Source organism: Salmo trutta, chromosome 10 (genome assembly GCF_901001165.1).
Source record: "Salmo trutta chromosome 10, fSalTru1.1, whole genome shotgun sequence".
Taxonomy (NCBI): domain Eukaryota; kingdom Metazoa; phylum Chordata; class Actinopteri; order Salmoniformes; family Salmonidae; genus Salmo; species Salmo trutta.
This window is the reverse complement of record NC_042966.1, coordinates 42,209,597-42,230,724: the sequence shown is the minus strand read 5'-3', so window position 1 is coordinate 42,230,724 and position 21,128 is coordinate 42,209,597. Positions and strand designations below refer to the sequence as shown.

Genomic DNA, 21,128 nt, shown 5'->3' with positions numbered 1-21,128 from the left:
TAACCTATAGTATATAACCTACAGTATATAGCCTACAGTATATAGCCTACAGTATATAACCTATAGTACATAACCTACAGTATATAACCTACAGTATATAACCTACAGTATATAACCTACAGTATATAGCCTACAGTATATAACCTATAGTATATAGCCTACAGTATATAACCTACAGTATATAACCTATAGTATATAGCCTACAGTATATAACCTACAGTACAGTATATAACCTACAGTATATAATCTACAGTATATAACCTACAGTATATAGTCTACAGTATATAGCCTACAGTATATAACCTACAGTACAGTATATAACCTACAGTATATAATCTACAGTATATAACCTACAGTATATAACCTACAGTATATAACCTACAGTATATAATCTACAGTATATAACCTACAGTATATAACCTACAGTATATAACCTACAGTACAGTATATAACCTACAGTATATAACCTACAGTATATAACCTACAGTATATAGTCTACAGTATATAACCTACAGTATATAACCTACAGTATATAGCCTACAGTACATAACTTACAGTATATAACCTACAGTATATAGCCTACAGTATATAGCCTACAGTATATAACCTACAGTATATAACCTACAGTATATAACCTACAGTATATAACCTACAGTATATAGCCTACAGTATATAACCTACAGTACATAACCTACAGTATATAACCTACAGTATATAACCTACAGTATATAGTCTACAGTATATAACCTATAGTATATAGCCTACAGTATATAACCTACAGTACAGTATATAACCTACAGTATATAACCTACAGTATATAACCTACAGTACATAACCTACAGTATATAGTCTATAGTATATAACCTACAGTATATAACCTACAGTATATAACCTACAGTATATAACCTACAGTATATAGCCTACAGTATATAGCCTACAGTACAGTATATAACCTACAGTATATAGCCTACAGTATATAGTCTATAGTATATAACCTACAGTATATAGCCTACAGTATATAACCTACAGTATATAACCTACAGTATATAACCTACAGTACAGTATATAACCTACAGTATATAACCTACAGTATATAACCTACAGTATATAACCTACAGTACAGTATATAACCTACAGTACAGTATATAACCTACAGTATATAACCTACAGTACAGTATATAACCTACAGTACAGTATATAACCTACAGTATATAATCTACAGTATATAACCTACAGTATATAACCTACAGTATATAGTCTACAGTATATAACCTACAGTATATAACCTACAGTATATAGCCTACAGTATATAGCCTACATTATATAGCCTTTCTCACGACTACACCCCAAGCCTAATCTACAGTACATTCGGAAAGTATTCAGACCCCTAGACCTTTTCCACACTTTGTTACATTACAGCCTTATTATAAAATGGAGTAAATCATTTTTTCCCCCTCACCAATCTACACACAATACCCCATAATAACAAAGCAAAAACAGGTTTGTATACATTTTTGCAAATGTATAATTATTATTATTTTTTTTAAGTATCGGGAGTCCCATAGGGCGGCGCACAATTGGCCCAGTGTTGTCTGGGTTAGGGGAGGGTTTTTACAGGAAGGGCTTTTCTTCCAATCACAGCCGGTTGTGAAACAACCCGGGATCGAACCCGGGTCTGTAGTGACGCCTCTAGCACTGCAGTGCCTTAGACAGCTGCGCCACTCGGGAGGTCCCTTCTGAAGCCACTCCTGCGTTGTCTTGGCTGTGTGCTTAGGGTCGTTGTCTTGTTTGAAGGTGAACCTTCACCCCAGTCTGAGGTCCTGTGCGCTCTGGAGCTGGTTTTCATCAAGTATCTCGCTGTACTTTGCTCCGTTCATCTTTCCCTCGATCCTGACTAGTCTCCCAGTCCCTGCCGCTGAAAACATCCCAACAGCATGATGCTTCCACCATGCTTCACCGTAGGGATGGCGCCAGGTTTCCTCCAGACGTGACGCTTGGCATTCAGACCAAAGAGTTCAATCTTGGTTTCATCAGACCAGAGAATCTTAGTTCTCATGGTCTGAGAGTTCTTTAGGTACCTTTTGGCAAACTCCAAGCGGGCTGTCATGTGCCTTTTACTGAGGAGTGGCTTCCGTCTGGCCACTCTACCATAATGGCCTGATTGGTGGAGTTCTGCAGAGATGGTTGTACTTCTGGAAGATTCTCCCATCTCCACAGAGGAACTCTGGAGCTCTGTCAGAGTGATCATTGGGTTCTTGGTCACTTCCCTGACCAAGGCCCTTCTCCCCTGATTGCTCAGTTTGGCCGGGAGGCCAGCTCTAGGAAGAGTCTTGGTGGTTCCAAACTTCTTCCATTTAATAAAAATGGAGGCCACTGTGTTTTTGGTACCTTCCCCAGATCTGTGCCTCGACACAATCCTGTCTCGGAGCTCTACGGACAATGCCTTCGACCTCATGGCTTGGTTTTTGCTCTGACATGCACTGTCAACTGTGGGACCTTTATATAGACAGGTTAGTGCCTTTCCAAATCATGTCAATCAATTGAATTTACCACAGGTGGACTCCAATCATGTTGTAGAAACATCTCAAGGAAGATCAATGGAAACAGGATGCACCTGAGATCAATTTTGATTCTAATAGGAAAGGGTCTGAATACTTTTATAAATAAGGTATTTTTTTTTATTTGAATTTTTTAGATATTTCAGTTTTTTAAACCTGTTTTTGCTCTGCTTTTATCCAACACAACTTATAGTCATGCATGCATACATTCTACATTCCCGTGAATCAAATCCACATTCCTGGCGTTGCAAGCGTAATGCTCTACCAACAGAGACATACAGGACTACTATCTAATGACGTGACCTTATAATTCATTACATTTTCATCGCTCAACATTAGAGAGACAACTAATAAATACATTTACTCAATAACGTTTCATTTTTCTAATAATCTCTCTCTAAAAAGACCCAAACTATGGATACCACTACCACAGTATGCTGTGTTATCCACTATCGATCCACTATCCTTAAATCTGTCGCACTAGAATCCCTCCACACACACACACACACACACACACACACACACACACACACACGCACCTCATTGGCTAAATAAAAAGCCATTATGCTAATAGGGTTGGTGTCATGTGTTTAGCAGAATAATTACAAGGCTGTGTATTGAGACATTGTTTTGTTTACACACACAGACTGTTATGTTCCCCAATAAGACACTCAACAGAAAAAGGGAACTAACAAAATAAACCACTGACAAACGAAAATGAAACGTGTGTTTTTTTTAACATGGGTTCTGAAATCCCCCACCATGGAAACACACTGGACCTGCAGCTAGTGGTGAATACTGAGACACCCACTGGACCTGGAGCTAGTGGTGAATACTGACGCACCTGGACCTGGATCTAGTGGTGAATACTGAGACACCTGGACCTGGATCTAGTGGTGAAAACTGAGACACCTGGACCTGGATCTAGTGGTGAAAACTGAGACACCTGGACCTGGATCTAGTGGTGAATACTGAGACACCTGGACCTGGATCTAGTGGTGAAAACTGAGACACCTGGACCTGGATCTAGTGGTGAATACTGAGACACCTGGACCTGGATCTAGTGTGAAAACTGAGACACCTGGACCTGGATCTAGTGGTGAATACTGAGACACCTGGACCTGGATCTAGTGGTGAATACTGAGACACCTGGACCTGGATCTAGTGGTGAATACTGAGACACCTGGACCTGGATCTAGTGGTGAATACTGAGACACCCACTGGACCTGGATCTAGTGGTGAATACTGAGACACCTGGACCTGGAGCTAGTGGTGAATACTGAGACACCCACTGGACCTGGAGCTAGTGGTGAATACTGAGACACCCACTGGACCTGGAGCTAGTGGTGAATACTGAGACACCTGGACCTGGATCTAGTGGTGAATACTGAGACACCTGGACCTGGATCTAGTGGTGAAAACTGAGACACCTGGACCTGGATCTAGTGGTGAATACTGAGACACCTGGACCTGGATCTAGTGTGAAAACTGAGACACCTGGACCTGGATCTAGTGGTGAATACTGAGACACCTGGACCTGGATCTAGTGGTGAATACTGAGACACCTGGACCTGGATCTAGTGGTGAATACTGAGACACCTGGACCTGGATCTAGTGGTGAATACTGAGACACCCACTGGACCTGGATCTAGTGGTGAATACTGAGACACCTGGACCTGGAGCTAGTGGTGAATACTGAGACACCCACTGGACCTGGAGCTAGTGGTGAATACTGAGACACCCACTGGACCTGGAGCTAGTGGTGAATACTGAGACACCTGGACCTGGATCTAGTGGTGAATACTGAGACACCTGGACCTGGAGCTAGTGGTGAATACTGAGACACCCACTGGACCTGGATCTAGTGGTGAATACTGAGACACCCACTGGACCTGGAGCTAGTGGTGAATACTGACGCACCTGGACCTGGATCTAGTGGTGAATACTGAGACACCTGGACCTGGATCTAGTGGTGAAAACTGAGACACCTGGACCTGGATCTAGTGGTGAAAACTGAGACACCTGGACCTGGATCTAGTGGTGAATACTGAGACACCTGGACCTGGATCTAGTGGTGAAAACTGAGACACCTGGACCTGGATCTAGTGGTGAATACTGAGACACCTGGACCTGGATCTAGTGTGAAAACTGAGACACCTGGACCTGGATCTAGTGGTGAATACTGAGACACCTGGACCTGGATCTAGTGGTGAATACTGAGACACCTGGACCTGGATCTAGTGGTGAATACTGAGACACCTGGACCTGGATCTAGTGGTGAATACTGAGACACCCACTGGACCTGGATCTAGTGGTGAATACTGAGACACCTGGACCTGGAGCTAGTGGTGAATACTGAGACACCCACTGGACCTGGAGCTAGTGGTGAATACTGAGACACCCACTGGACCTGGAGCTAGTGGTGAATACTGAGACACCTGGACCTGGATCTAGTGGTGAATACTGAGACACCTGGACCTGGAGCTAGTGGTGAATACTGAGACACCCACTGGACCTGGATCTAGTGGTGAATACTGAGACACCCACTGGACCTGGAGCTAGTGGTGAATACTGAGACACCCACTGGACCTGGAGCTAGTGGTGAATACTGAGACACCTGGACCTGGATCTAGTGGTGAATACTGAGACACCTGGACCTGGATCTAGTGGTGAATACTGAGACACCCACTGGACCTGGATCTAGTGGTGAATACTGAGACACCTGGACCTGGAGCTAGTGGTGAATACTGAGACACCCACTGGACCTGGATCTAGTGGTGAATACTGAGACACCCACTGGACCTGGAGCTAGTGGTGAATACTGAGACACCTGGACCTGGATCTAGTGGTGAATACTGAGACACCTGGACCTGGAGCTAGTGGTGAATACTGAGACACCCACTGGACCTGGAGCTAGTGGTGAATACTGAGACACCCACTGGACCTGGATCTAGTGGTGAATACTGAGACACCTGGACCTGGATCTAGTGGTGAATACTGAGACACCCACTGGACCTGGATCTAGTGGTGAATACTGCGACACCTGGACCTGGATCTAGGGGTGAATACTGAGACACCTGGACCTGCAGCTAGTGGTGAATACTGAGACACCCACTGGACCTGGATCTAGTGGTGAATACTGAGACACCCACTGGACCTGGATCTAGTGGTGAATACTGAGACACCTGGACCTGGATCTAGTGGTGAATACTGAGACACCCACTGGACCTGGATCTAGTGGTGAATACTGAGACACCTGGACCTGGATCTAGGGGTGAATACTGAGACACCCACTGGACCTGGATCTAGTGGTGAATACTGAGACACCCACTGGACCTGGATCTAGTGGTGAATACTGAGACACCCACTGGACCTGGAGCTAGTGGTGAATACTGAGACACCTGGACCTGGAGCTAGTGGTGAATACTGAGACACCCACTGGACCTGCAGCTAGTGGTGAATACTGAGACACCCACTGGACCTGGAGCTAGTGGTGAATACTGAGACACCCACTGGACCTGGAGCTAGTGGTGAATACTGAGACACCTGGACCTGGAGCTAGTGGTGAATACTGAGACACCCACTGGACCTGCAGCTAGTGGTGAATACTGAGACACCCACTGGACCTGGATCTAGGGGTGAATACTGAGACACCCACTGGACCTGGATCTAGTGGTGAATACTGACGCACCTGGACCTGGAGCTAGTGGTGAATACTGAGACACCCACTGGACCTGGAGCTAGTGGTGAATACTGAGACACCCACTGGACCTGGAGCTAGTGGTGAATACTGAGACACCTGGACCTGGATCTAGTGGTGAATACTGAGACACCTGGACCTGGAGCTAGTGGTGAATACTGAGACACCCACTGGACCTGGATCTAGTGGTGAATACTGAGACACCCACTGGACCTGGAGCTAGTGGTGAATACTGAGACACCCACTGGACCTGGAGCTAGTGGTGAATACTGAGACACCTGGACCTGGATCTAGTGGTGAATACTGAGACACCTGGACCTGGATCTAGTGGTGAATACTGAGACACCCACTGGACCTGGATCTAGTGGTGAATACTGAGACACCTGGACCTGGAGCTAGTGGTGAATACTGAGACACCCACTGGACCTGGATCTAGTGGTGAATACTGAGACACCCACTGGACCTGGAGCTAGTGGTGAATACTGAGACACCTGGACCTGGATCTAGTGGTGAATACTGAGACACCTGGACCTGGAGCTAGTGGTGAATACTGAGACACCCACTGGACCTGGAGCTAGTGGTGAATACTGAGACACCCACTGGACCTGGATCTAGTGGTGAATACTGAGACACCTGGACCTGGATCTAGTGGTGAATACTGAGACACCCACTGGACCTGGATCTAGTGGTGAATACTGAGACACCTGGACCTGGATCTAGGGGTGAATACTGAGACACCTGGACCTGCAGCTAGTGGTGAATACTGAGACACCCACTGGACCTGGATCTAGTGGTGAATACTGAGACACCCACTGGACCTGGATCTAGTGGTGAATACTGAGACACCTGGACCTGGATCTAGTGGTGAATACTGAGACACCCACTGGACCTGGATCTAGTGGTGAATACTGAGACACCTGGACCTGGATCTAGGGGTGAATACTGAGACACCCACTGGACCTGGATCTAGTGGTGAATACTGAGACACCCACTGGACCTGGATCTAGTGGTGAATACTGAGACACCCACTGGACCTGGATCTAGTGGTGAATACTGAGACACCCACTGGACCTGGATCTAGTGGTGAATACTGAGACACCTGGACCTGGATCTAGTGGTGAATACTGAGACACCCACTGGACCTGGATCTAGTGGTGAATACTGAGACACCCACTGGACCTGGATCTAGTGGTGAATACTGAGACACCTGGACCTGGATCTAGTGGTGAATACTGAGACACCTGGACCTGGATCTAGTGGTGAATACTGAGACACCCACTGGACCTGGAGCTAGTGGTGAATACTGACGCACCTGGACCTGGATCTAGTGGTGAATACTGAGACACCTGGACCTGGATCTAGTGGTGAAAACTGAGACACCTGGACCTGGATCTAGTGGTGAATACTGAGACACCTGGACCTGGATCTAGTGGTGAAAACTGAGACACCTGGACCTGGATCTAGTGGTGAATACTGAGACACCTGGACCTGGATCTAGTGTGAAAACTGAGACACCTGGACCTGGATCTAGTGGTGAATACTGAGACACCTGGACCTGGATCTAGTGGTGAATACTGAGACACCTGGACCTGGATCTAGTGGTGAATACTGAGACACCTGGACCTGGATCTAGTGGTGAATACTGAGACACCCACTGGACCTGGAGCTAGTGGTGAATACTGACACACCTGGACCTGGATCTAGTGGTGAATACTGAGACACCTGGGCCTGGATCTAGTGGTGAAAACTGAGACACCTGGACCTGGACCTGGATCTAGTGGTGAATACTGAGACACCTGGACCTGGATCTAGTGGTGAATACTGAGACACCTGGACCTGGATCTAGTGGTGAATACTGAGACACCTGGACCTGGATCTAGTGGTGAATACTGAGACACCTGGTCCTGGATCTAGTGGTGAATACTGAGAAACCTGGACCTGGATCTAGTGGTGAATACTAAGACACCCACTGGACCTGGATCTAGTGGTAAATACTGAGACACCTGGACCTGGATCTAGTGGTGAATACTGAGACACCTGGACCTGGATCTAGTGGTGAATACTGAGACACCTGGTCCTGGATCTAGTGGTGAATACTGAGAAACCTGGACCTGGATCTAGTGGTGAATACTAAGACACCCACTGGACCTGGATCTAGTGGTGAATACTGAGACACCCACTGGACCTGGATCTAGTGGTGAATACTGAGACACCTGGATCTAGTGGTGAATACTGAGACACCTGGATCTAGTGGTGAATACTGAGACACCTGGACCTGGATCTAGTGGTGAATACTGAGACACCCACTGGACCTGGATCTAGTGGTGAATACTGAGACACCTGGATCTAGTGGTGAATACCCAGACCCACTGGACCTGGATCTAGTGGTGAATACTGAGACACCTGGACCTGGATCTAGTGGTGAATACTGAGACACCCACTGGACCTGGATCTAGTGGTGACCACTGAGACACCTGGACCTGGATCTAGTGGTGAATACTGAGACACCTGGACCTGGATCTAGTGGTGAATACTGAGACACCTGGACCTGGATCTAGTGGTGAATACTGAGACACCTGGACCTGGATCTAGTGGTGAAAACTGAGTCACCTGGACCTGGATCTAGTGGTGAATACTGAGACACCTGGACCTGGATCTAGTGGTGAAAACTGAGACACCTGGACCTGGATCTAGTGGTGAAAACTGAGACACCTGGACCTGGATCTAGTGGTGAAAACTGAGACACCCACTGGACTTGCCTTTCAGAACCCACATTAAAACACCACCTGCCTGATATCATACAAACTAAAATATATAACCCCAACAGGAAAAACACAGAGATAAATGCTCTGTTCAACAACCTAAAGAACAGGAGAAACACAGAGATAAAGTGGGTGTAGTTTTTGGTTTGTCATTATGGGGTATTGTGATGTCATTATGGGGTATTGTGATGTCATTATGGGGTATTGTGATGTCATTATGGGGTATTGTGTATAGATTGATGAGGGGGGGAAAAAACTATTGAATCCATGTTAGAATAAGGCTGTAACATAACACAATGTGGGAAAAGTCAAAGGGTCTGAATACTTTCCTAATGCACTGTAAATAAGTTAAATAGATTGTATGATCAAGATGAGCAATTCTACACTTTACCTTGTGTAACAGGCATCACTGAGCTTGCTCAACGGTATAGTTTTCTTCCCTGTCTCTCACTGTGTTTCAACCATGGATCCTCTCTCACATGACCGCCCGCTTGACAACATCATAGCCAATTACACTATTGGTGAGGTAGTGATTCTATATCGTGAGTGGCTCAGTTGTGGCTCAGTTGGTAGAGCATGGTGTTTGCAACGCCAGGGTTGTGGGTTCGATTCCCACGGGGGGCCAGTACGGGGGAAAAAAAGATATGTATGCATTCACTACTGTAAGTCGCTCTGGATAAGAGCGTCTGCTAAATGACTAAAATGTAAAAATGTAAATGTGAGTGGAGACATTTCAAGCTGGGGAGACGCTTTTACCCAAAGCAACTTGCAGTCATTCGCACATACATTTTTGGTATCGGTGGTTCTAGCAGGAATTGAACCCACTGTTTTAGCGACGCTAGCACCCGTGCGCTGCTAGCAGGAATTGAACACACTGTTTTAGCGACGCTAGCACCCGTGCGCTGCTAGCAGGAATTGAACACACTGTTTTAGCGACGCTAGCACCCGTGCGCTGCTAGCAGGAATTGAACACACTGTTTTAGCGACGCTAGCACCCGTGCGCTGCTAGCAGGAATTGAACACACTGTTTTAGCGACGCTAGCACCCGTGCGCTGCTAGCAGGAATTGAACACACTGTTTTAGCGACGCTAGCACCCGTGCGCTGCTAGCAGGAATTGAACACACTGTTTTAGCGACGCTAGCACCCGTGCGCTGCTAGCAGGAATTGAACACACTGTTTTAGCGACGCTAGCACCCGTGCTCTACCAACTGAGCTACAGAAGACCACAACTCTGATCCTCTTGCTCATACTGATGGATTCAAACACATTGTGCAACCAGAGGGGGAAAAAACAATTCTAGATCACCTGTACTCCACACACAGAGACGCGTACAAAGCTCTCCCTCGCCCTCCGTTTGGTAAATCACCTGTACTCCACACACAGAGACGCGTACAAAGCTCTCCCTCGCCCTCCGTTTGGTAAATCACCTGTACTCCACACACAGAGACGCGTACAAAGCTCTCCCTCGCCCTCCGTTTGGTAAATCCGACCACAACTCTATCCTCCTGATTCCTGCTTACAAGTAAAAATTAAAGCAGGAAGCACGTGACAAATAAACTTTGATTTGATTTGACTAATACCAACAGCCCAGTTTCCTGCTCCTAGTACAGGCTGTGCTATTTAACCATGTTTCTGACACCTAGCCTTGAACAGGACGATTAAGGACGTGTTGTGTGTACAACTATGTCTGCTCTGATAGCTCATGAGTTATGACACCTAATAAGGCTGTGTTTAGACAGGCAGCCCAATTCTGATCTTTTTTTTTCACTAATCGTTTTTTTTTTTTGTCTGATCAGATCAGCTGTGAAAAAGATCTGGTGTGAAAAGATCTGATGTGATTGGTCAAAAGACCAATTAGTTTGTTGTTGATTCAGGTCTGTTGTTGATTCAGGTCTGTTGGTGTATCAGGTCTGTGTAGGCAGGGAGGAAGTCAGTGGTACCTCCATCATCAGGTCTGTGTAGGCAGGGAGGAAGTCAGTGGTCCTCGTCTACATACCTCTATCATCAGGTCTGTGTAGGCAGGGAGGAAGTCAGTGATCCTCGTCTACATACCTCTATCATCAGGTCTGTGTAGGCAGGGAGGAAGTCAGTAGTCCTCGTCTACATACCTCTATCATCAGGTCTGTGTAGGCAGGGAGGAAGTCAGTGGTCCTCGTCTACATACCTCTATCATCAGGTCTGTGTAGGCAGGGAGGAAGTCAGTGATCCTCGTCTACATACCTCTATCATCAGGTCTGTGTAGGCAGGGAGGAAGTCAGTGATCCTCGTCTACATACCTCTATCATCAGGTCTGTGTAGGCAGGGAGGAAGTCAGTAGTCCTCGTCTACATACCTCTATCATCAGGTCTGTGTAGGCAGGGAGGAAGTCAGTGGTCCTCGTCTACATACCTCTATCATCAGGTCTGTGTAGGCAGGGAGGAAGTCAGTGATCCTCGTCTACATACCTCTATCATCAGGTCTGTGTAGGCAGGGAGGAAGTCAGTGGTCCTCGTCTACATACCTCTATCATCAGGTCTGTGTAGGCAGGGAGGAAGTCAGTGGTCCTCGTCTACATACCTCTATCATCAGGTCTGTGTAGGCAGGGAGGAAGTCAGTAGTCCTCGTCTACATACCTCTATCATCAGGTCTGTGTAGGCAGGGAGGAAGTCAGTGGTCCTCGTCTACATACCTCTATCATCAGGTCTGTGTAGGTAGGGAGGAAGTCAGTGATCCTCGTCTACATACCTCTATCATCAGGTCTGTGTAGGCAGGGAGGAAGTCAGAGGTACCTCTATCATCAGGTCTGTGTAGGCAGGGAGGAAGTCAGTGGTCATTGTGTATGCGGGTTCAGGGTTTGCTGGGTGTCTCACCATGCATGTGTTAATGTGTTGCATGTCTATGTTCCAGGAGATCTAGGTAAGCTGATACTGTTTACAGACTGCTGGTTTATTGAGGAAACGTCTACTTGCAATGACTGAGATATGTGGTTGTCTTGCTCTTGCCTACCTTGGTTGAATGTAAGTCCCTCTGGATAAGAGGGTCTGCCAGTTAAATGACCTAACTGTAATGAAACCTCTCTGCTCCCAGTGTGTACTGTACGTTTACCTAACTGCCTGGTTTCTCACTTTTTCTTTTCTCCTGTCTCTCTTTCTCTTTTCTCCTGTCTGTCTGTCTGTCTGTCTGTCTGTCTGTCTGTCTGTCTGTCTGTCTGTCTGTCTGTCTGTCTGTCTGTCTGTTTTCTCCTGTCGGTCTGTCTCGCTCTCTTTTCTCCTGTCTGTCTCTCTCTTTCTCTCTCTCTCTTCTCCTGTCTCAATCTCTCTTTTCTCCTGTCTGTCTCTGTCTCTGTCTCTTTTCTCCTGTCTGTCTCTCTCTTTTCTCCTGTCTGTCTGTCTCTCTCTCTTTTCTCCTGTCTGTCTGTCTCTCTCTCTTTTCTCCTGTCTGTCTGTCTCTCTCTTTTCTTCTGTCTGTCTGTCTCTCTCTCTCTTTTCTTCTGTCTGTCTCTCTCTCTTTTCTCCTGTCTGTCTGTCTGTCTCTCTCTCTCTCTCTCTCTCTCTCTGTCCTCCAGTCGATGCTGATGAGATTAAGCGTCTGGGAAAGAGGTTTAAGAAACTGGACCTAGATAACTCTGGGTCCCTTAGCGTGGAGGAGTTCATGTCCCTGCCTGAACTCCAGCAGAACCCGCTGGTCCAGAGGGTCATTGACATCTTTGACACAGATGGAAACGGAGAGGTGGACTTCAAGGGTAAGACAGAGCCAGAGTAGCCTGGTCCCAGATCTGTTTGTGCTTTTTCCTACTCCATTATGCAAGACTATTCCATATGGAACAGACTGGCACGCACCCAGGCTAGAGACAGAGTACTCTACACTTTAAATGCTAAATTGTCTGAATATAATTATATATTAATAAAATGTATATAATAGGCTGGCTTGAGAGGTGAGCTAGCAACTGGAAGGTTGCGAGTTCGAATCCTGGGTCTGACGGGGAAAATCTGGAGGGAAATGAGATGCCAACTGTAGAGTTGCTGGTATCAAATCGTAGATGTCATTGCCTGCCGTTGTGCCCTTGAGCAAGGCACTTCACCACCCACAACAACTGCTCCACGGCGCCCAGTGTGACAGTTCCCTGCTCCAACCTCTCCAACCTCAGTGCATTTCATTTCCGCATTTCCACGATCACTGCCTCATTGCCTGCACCCGCTATGGGTCCGCGGTCAAATGACCACCCCTCATCACTGTCAGACACTCCCTAAAACACTTCAGCGAGCAGGCCTTTCTTATCGACCTGGCCCGGGTATCCTGGAAGGATATTGACCTCATCCCGTCAGTAGAGGATGCCTGGTTGTTCTTTAAAAGTAATTTCCTCACCATCTTAAATAAGCATGTCCCTTTAAAAAAATGTAGAACTAAGAACAGATATAGCCCTTGGTTCACTCCAGACTTGACTGCCCTTGACCAACACAAAAACATCCTGTGACGTACTGCACTAGCTTTGAATAGTCCCCACGATATGCAACTTTTCAGGGAAGTCAGGAACCAATAAACACAGTCAGTTAGGAAAGCAAAGGCTAGCTTTTTCAAACAGAAATTTGCATCCTGCAGCACTAATTCAAAAAAGTTTTGGGACACCGTAAAGCCCATGAAGAATAAGAGTACCTCCTCCCAGCTGCCCATTACACTGAGGCTAGGAAACACTGTCACCACCGATAAATCCACGATAGCATTTCTCTACGACTGGCCATGCTTTCCACCTGGCTACCCCAACCCCGACCAACAGCTCTGCACCCCCCACAGGAACTGGCCCAAGCCCCTATTACTAGTCTGTTCAACCTCTCTTTCGTATCGTCTGAGATCTCTGAAGATTGGAAAGCTGCCGCGGTCATCCCCCTCTTCAAAGAAGGAGACACTCTAGACTGTCCAAACTGTTACAGACCTATATCTATCCTACCCTGCCTTTCTAAGGTCTTCAAAAGTCAAGTTAACTAACAGATCACCGACCATTTCGAATCCCACCGTACCTTCTCCGCTATGCAATCTGGTTTCCAAGCTGGTCACGGGTGCACCTCAGCCACGCTCAAGGTCCTAAACGATATCATAACCGCCATCGATAAAAGACAGTACTGTGCAGCCGTCTTCATCGACCTGGCCAAGGCTTTCGACTCTGTCAATCACCGTATTCTTATCGGCAGACTCAACAGCCTTGGTTTCTCTAATGACTGCCTCGCTTGGTTCACCAACTACTTTGCAAACAGAGTTCAGTGTGTCAAATCGGAGGGCCTGTTGTCCGGGCCTCTGGCAGTCTCTATGGGGGTGCCACAGGGTTCAATTCTTGGGCTGACTCTTTTCTCTGTATATATCAATGATGTCGCTCTTGCTGCGGGTGATTCTTTGATCCACCTCTACTCAGACGACACCATTCTGTATACATTTGGCCCTTCTTTGTGTTAACAAACCTCCAAACGAGCTTCAACGCCATACAACACTCCTTCCGTGGCCTCCAACTGTTCTTAAATGCTAGTAAAACTTCAACCGATCGCTGCCCGCACCCGCCCGCCCGACTAGCATCACTACTCTGGACGGTTCCGACTTAAAATATGTGGACAACTATAAATACCTAGGTGTCTGGTTAGACTGTACACTCATAAAACTAACTATCCTACCGATCCTTGACTTTGGTGATGTCATTTACAAAATAGCCTCCAACACTCTACAAATTGGATGCAGTCTATCACAGTGCCATCCGTTTTGTCACCAAAGCCCCATATACTACCCACCACTGCGACTGTACGCTCTCGTTGGCTGGCCCTCGCTACATATTCGTCGCCAAACCCACTGGCTCCAGGTCATCTATAAGTCTTTGCTAGGTAAAGCTCCGCCTTATCTCAGCTCACTGGTCACCATAGCAACACTGACCCGTAGCACGCGCTCCAGCAGGTATATCTCACTGGTCACCCCCAAAACCAACTCCTCCTTTGTCCGCCTTTCCTTCCAGTTCTCTGCTGCCAATGACTGGAACGAACTGCAAAAACCACTGAAGTTGGAGACATATCTCCCTCACTAGCTTTAAACACCAGCTGTCAGAGCAGCTCACCGATCGCTGCAGCTGTACACAGCCCATCTGTAAATAGCCCATCCAACCAACCACCTACCTCATCCCCATATTTGTTTTTGTTTTTCTGCTCTTTTGCACAACAGTATTTGTACTTGCAAATCTTCTTCTGCACATCTATCACTCCAGTGTAAATAGCTAAATTGTAATTACTTCGCCACTATTGGCCTATTTATTGCCTTACCTCCTTACTTCATTTGCACACACTGTATACAGATTTTCCTATTGTGTTATTGACTGTACGATTGTTTATTCCATGTGTAACTGTGTTGTTGTTTGTGTCGCACTGCTTTGCTTTATCTTGGCCAGGTCGCAGTTGTAAATGAGAACTTGTTCTCAACTGGCCTACCTGGTTAAATAAAGGTGAAATAAAATAAAAAGGAGGCATGAAGATAAATGAATCATATATAGAGCGATTCATTTAAATGAAAACCTACAGGTTTAATGCATTATGATGCCATCATTCCAATGCATTGTAAGACTTGTCATGAGCATGTATGATCCCTGATTATTTAATGTAATAATTAAGATCACGTTAATCATCAATTGTACACAAGGTCCAACTAAACGTCGACTTCCTCTTTATCCCAACCCCTCTGAAAGACATACATACACTACCGTTCAAAATTTTGGGGTCACTTAGAAATGTCCTTTTTAAAAAAAATTTAACTAGGCAACTCAGTTAAAAATCTTATTTTCAATGACGGCCTAGCAACAGTGGGTTAACTGCCTTGTTCAGGGGCAGAACGACAGATTTTTACCTTGTCAGCTCAAGGATTCGACCTAGCAACCTTTATGGTTACTGGACCAATGCTCTAACCACTATGCTACCTGTCTCTAACCACTAGGCTACCTGTTTCTAACCACTAGGCTACCTGTTTCTAACCGCTAGGCTACCTGTCTCTAACCGCTAGGCTACCTGTCTCTAACCGCTAGGCTACCTGTCTCTAACCACTAGGCTACCTGTCTCTAACCACTAGGCTACCTGTCTCTAACCACTAGGCTACCTGTCTCTAACCACTAGGCTACCTGTCTCTAACCACTAGGCTATCTGTCTCTAACCACTAGGCTACCTGCTCTAACCACTAGGCTATCTGCTCTAACAGTCACAACTAGATCACCTGAACACAGGACAGTCACAACTAGATCACCTGAACACAAGACAGTCACAACTAGATCACCTGAACACAGGACCGTCACAACTAGATCACCTGAACACAGGACAGTCACAACTAGATCACCTGAACACAGGACAGTCACAACTAGATCGCCTGAACACAGGACAGTCACAACTAGATCACCTGAACACAGGACAGTCACAACTAGATCACCTGAACACAAGACAGTCACAACTAGATCACCTGAACACAGGACAGTCACAACTAGATCACCTGAACACAGGACAGTCACAACTAGATCACCTGAACACAAGACAGTCACAACTAGATCACCTGAGCACAGGACAGTCACAACTAGATCACCTGAACACAGGACAGTCACAACTAGATCACCTGAACACAGGACAGTCACAACTAGATCACCTGAACACAGGACAGTCACAACTAGATCGCCTGAACACAGGACAGTCACAACTAGATCACCTGAACACAAGACAGTCACAACTAGATCACCTGAACACAGGACAGTCACAACTAGATCACCTGAACACAGGACAGCCACAACTAGATCACCTGAACACAGGACAGTCACAACTAGATCACCTGAACACAGGACAGTCACAACTAGATCACCTGAACACAAGACAGTCACAACTAGATCACCTGAACACAGGACCGTCACAACTAGATCACCTGAACACAGGACAGTCACAACTAGATCACCTGAACACAGGACAGTCACAACTAGATCACCTGAACACAGGACAGTCACAACTAGATCACCTGAACAAAAGACAGTCACAACTAGATCACCTGAACACAGGACAGTCACAACTAGATCACCTGAACACAGGACAGTCACAACTAGATCACCTGAACAAAAGACAGTCACAACTAGATCACCTGAACACAGGACAGTCACAACTAGATCACCTGAACACAGGACAGTCACAACTAGATCACCTGAACACAAGACAGTCACAACTAGATCACCTGAGCACAGGACAGTCACAACTAGATCACCTGAACACAGGACAGTCACAACTAGATCACCTGAACACAGGACAGTCACAACTAGATTGCCTGAACACAGGACAGTCACAACTAGATCACCTGAACACAGGACAGTCACAACTAGATCACCTGAACACAGGACAGTCACAACTAGATCGCCTGAACACAGGACAGTCACAACTAGATCGCCTGAACACAAGACAGTCACAACTAGATCGCCTGAACACAGGACATTCACAACTAGATCACCTGAACACAAGACAGTCACAACTAGATCGCCTGAACACAGGACAGTCACAACTAGATCGCCTGAACACAAGACAGTCACAACTAGATCGCCTGAACACAGGACATTCACAACTAGATCGCCTGAACACAAGACAGTCACAACTAGATCGCCTGAACACAGGACAGTCACAACTAGATCGCCTGAACACAGGACAGTCACAACTAGATCGCCTGAACACAGGACAGTCACAACTAGATCACCTGAACACAAGACAGTCACAACTAGATCGCCTGAACACAGGACAGTCACAACTAGATCACCTGAACACAGGACAGTCACAACTAGATCACCTGAACACAGGACAGTCACAACTAGATCACCTGAACACAGGACAGTCACAACTAGATCACCTGAACACAGGACAGTCACAACTAGATCGCCTGAACACAGGACAGTCACAACTAGATCGCCTGAACACAAGACAGTCACAACTAGATCGCCTGAACACAGGACAGTCACAACTAGATCACCTGAACACAGGACAGTCACAACTAGATCACCTGAACACAGGACAGTCACAACTAGATCACCTGAACACAAGACAGTCACAACTAGATCACCTGAACACAGGACAGTCACAACTAGATCACCTGAACACAGGACAGTCACAACTAGATCGCCTGAACACAGGACAGTCACAACTAGATCGCCTGAACACAAGACAGTCACAACTAGATCACCTGAACACAGGACAGTCACAACTAGATCGCCTGAACACAGGACAGTCACAACTAGATCACCTGAACACAGGACAGTCACAACTAGATCACCTGAACACAGGACAGTCACAACTAGATCACCTGAACAAAAGACAGTCACAACTAGATCACCTGAACACAGGACAGTCACAACTAGATCACCTGAACACAGGACAGTCACAACTAGATCACCTGAACACAAGACAGTCACAACTAGATCACCTGAGCACAGGACAGTCACAACTAGATCACCTGAACACAGGACAGTCACAACTAGATCGCCTGAACACAGGACAGTCACAACTAGATCGCCTGAACACAGGACAGTCACAACTAGATCACCTGAACACAGGACAGTCACAACTAGATCACCTGAACACAGGACAGTCATAACTAGATCGCCTGAACACAGGACAGTCACAACTAGATCGCCTGAACACAAGACAGTCACAACTAGATCGCTTGAACACAGGACATTCACAACTAGATCACCTGAACACAAGACAGTCACAACTAGATCGCCTGAACACAGGACAGTCACAACTAGATCGCCTGAACACAGGACAGTCACAACTAGATCACCTGAACACAGGACAGTCACAACTAGATCACCTGAACACAGGACAGTCACAACTAGATCACCTGAACACAAGACAGTCACAACTAGATCACCTGAACACAGGACAGTCACAACTAGATCGCCTAAACACAGGACAGTCACAACTAGATCACCTGAACACAGGACAGTCACAACTAGATCACCTGAACACAGGACAGTCACAACTAGATCACCTGAACACAGGACAGTCACAACTAGATCACCTGAACACAGGACTGTCACAACTAGATCACCTGAACACAGGACAGTCACAACTAGATCACCTGAACACAGGACAGTCACAACTAGATCACCTGAACACAGGACAGCCACAACTAGATCACCTGAACACAGGACAGTCACAACTAGATCACCTGAACACAAGACAGTCACAACTAGATCACCTGAACACAGGACAGTCACAACTAGATCACCTGAACACAGGACAGTCACAACTAGATCATCTGAACACAGGACAGCCACAACTAGATCACCTGAACACAGGACAGTCACAACTAGATCACCTGAACACAAGACAGTCACAACTAGATCACCTGAACACAGGACAGTCACAACTAGATCACCTGAACACAAGACAGTCACAACTAGATCACCTGAACACAGGACAGTCACAACTAGATCACCTGAACACAGGACAGTCACAACTAGATCACCTGAACACAAGACAGTCACAACTAGATCACCTGAACACAGGACAGTCACAACTAGATCGCCTGAACACAGGACAGTCACAACTAGATCGCCTGAACACAGGACAGTCACAACTAGATCGCCTGAACACAGGACAGTCACAACTAGATCACCTGAACACAGGACAGTCACAACTAGATCACCTGAACACAGGACAGTCACAACTAGATCACCTGAACACAGGACAGTCACAACTAGATCACCTGAACACAGGACAGTCACAACTAGATCACCTGAACACAGGACAGTCACAACTAGATCACCTGAACACAAGACAGTCACAACTAGATCACCTGAACACAGGACAGTCACAACTAGATCACCTTAGGCCCAGATTCAATCCGGACTGCGGAAGATCCGCGTTATAGCGTGATTGACGTGTAAAGATCATTTCTGATGGACCCGACATATGCTGCGTTTACCGTGAATGCGTTCTAAAAGAGGCAAAGCCCGAAAAGGTGCGATGGGATTGAATTTAGCCCCAAGTAGTAGTCTGCTGTTGTGTTTACAAAGAGAGATTTTCATTAGACTTATGAATGCATAAAGTACTGTATCTGCATGTGATCACTCCCACAGTTCATTTAAAAAAGTCTAGCATAGGCTGCATACAAGCAGTCATATAAAGTCTAACTCTAAACCATTTCTCCATCTCTCCCCCCCAATCAGAATTCATCGAGGGAGTCTCACAGTTCAGTGTCAAGGGGGACAAGGAGTCAAAGCTTCGGTGTAAGTAGACAAATCTACTGCAAATCCATCTCTACTACTTCCTCTCCATCTACACACCGTTTCACCATGCAAAGACAAAACGATCTGTACTACAAAGACAAAACGATCTGTACTACAAAGTTAAAACGATCTGTACTACAAAGACAAAACGATCTGTACTACAAAGTTAAAAGGATCTGTACTACAAAGACAAAACGATCTGTACTACAAAGATAAAAGGATCTGTACTACAAAGACAAAACGATCTGTACTACAAGGCAAAACGATCTGTACTACAAAGACAAAACGATCTGTACTACAAAGACAAAACGATCTGTACTACAAAGATAAAAGGATGTGTACTACAAAGATAAAAGGATCTGTACTACAAAGACAAAACGATCTGTACTACAAAGACAAAACGATCTGTACTACAAAGACAAAACGATCTGTACTACAAAGTTAAAACGATCTGTATTATAAAGTTAAAAGGATCTGTACTACAAAGACAAAACGATCTGTACTACAAAGTTAAAAGGATCTGTACTACAAAGACAAAACGATCTGTACTACAAAGACAAAACGATCTGTACTACAAAGTTAAAACGATCTGTATTACAAAGTTAAAAGGATCTGTACTACAAAGACAAAACGATCTGTACTACAAAGTTAAAAGGATCTGTACTACAAAGACAAAACGATCTGTACTACAAAGTTAAAATGATCTGTGCTACAAAGTTAAAAGGATCTGTACTACAAAGGTAAAAGGATCTGTACTACAAAGTTAAAACAATCTGTACTACAAAGTTAAAACGATCTGTACTACAAAGTTAAAAGGATCTGTACTACAAAGTTAAAACGATCTGTACTACAAAGTTAAAACGATCTG

At 45.8% G+C, this 21,128-nt stretch overlaps 1 protein-coding gene across 3 annotated transcripts in view; it reads left to right on the top strand.

The window, feature by feature from the left end:
- The window catches only part of LOC115201738 (calcineurin subunit B type 1), a 55,878-nt gene that overhangs the window by 25,530 nt on the left and 9,220 nt on the right, over positions 1-21,128 (top strand). For all 3 annotated transcript variants that reach the window (XR_003879801.1, XR_003879800.1, XM_029765598.1), the window contains exons 3-4: positions 12,566-12,742; positions 20,201-20,260. Coding sequence is in view for 1 of the 3 variants with exons in the window: in XM_029765598.1 (XP_029621458.1) it covers positions 12,566-12,742; positions 20,201-20,260 (237 nt within the window). In the remaining 2 variants the exon portion in view is untranslated. The remainder of the gene's footprint in view (positions 1-12,565; positions 12,743-20,200; positions 20,261-21,128) is intronic.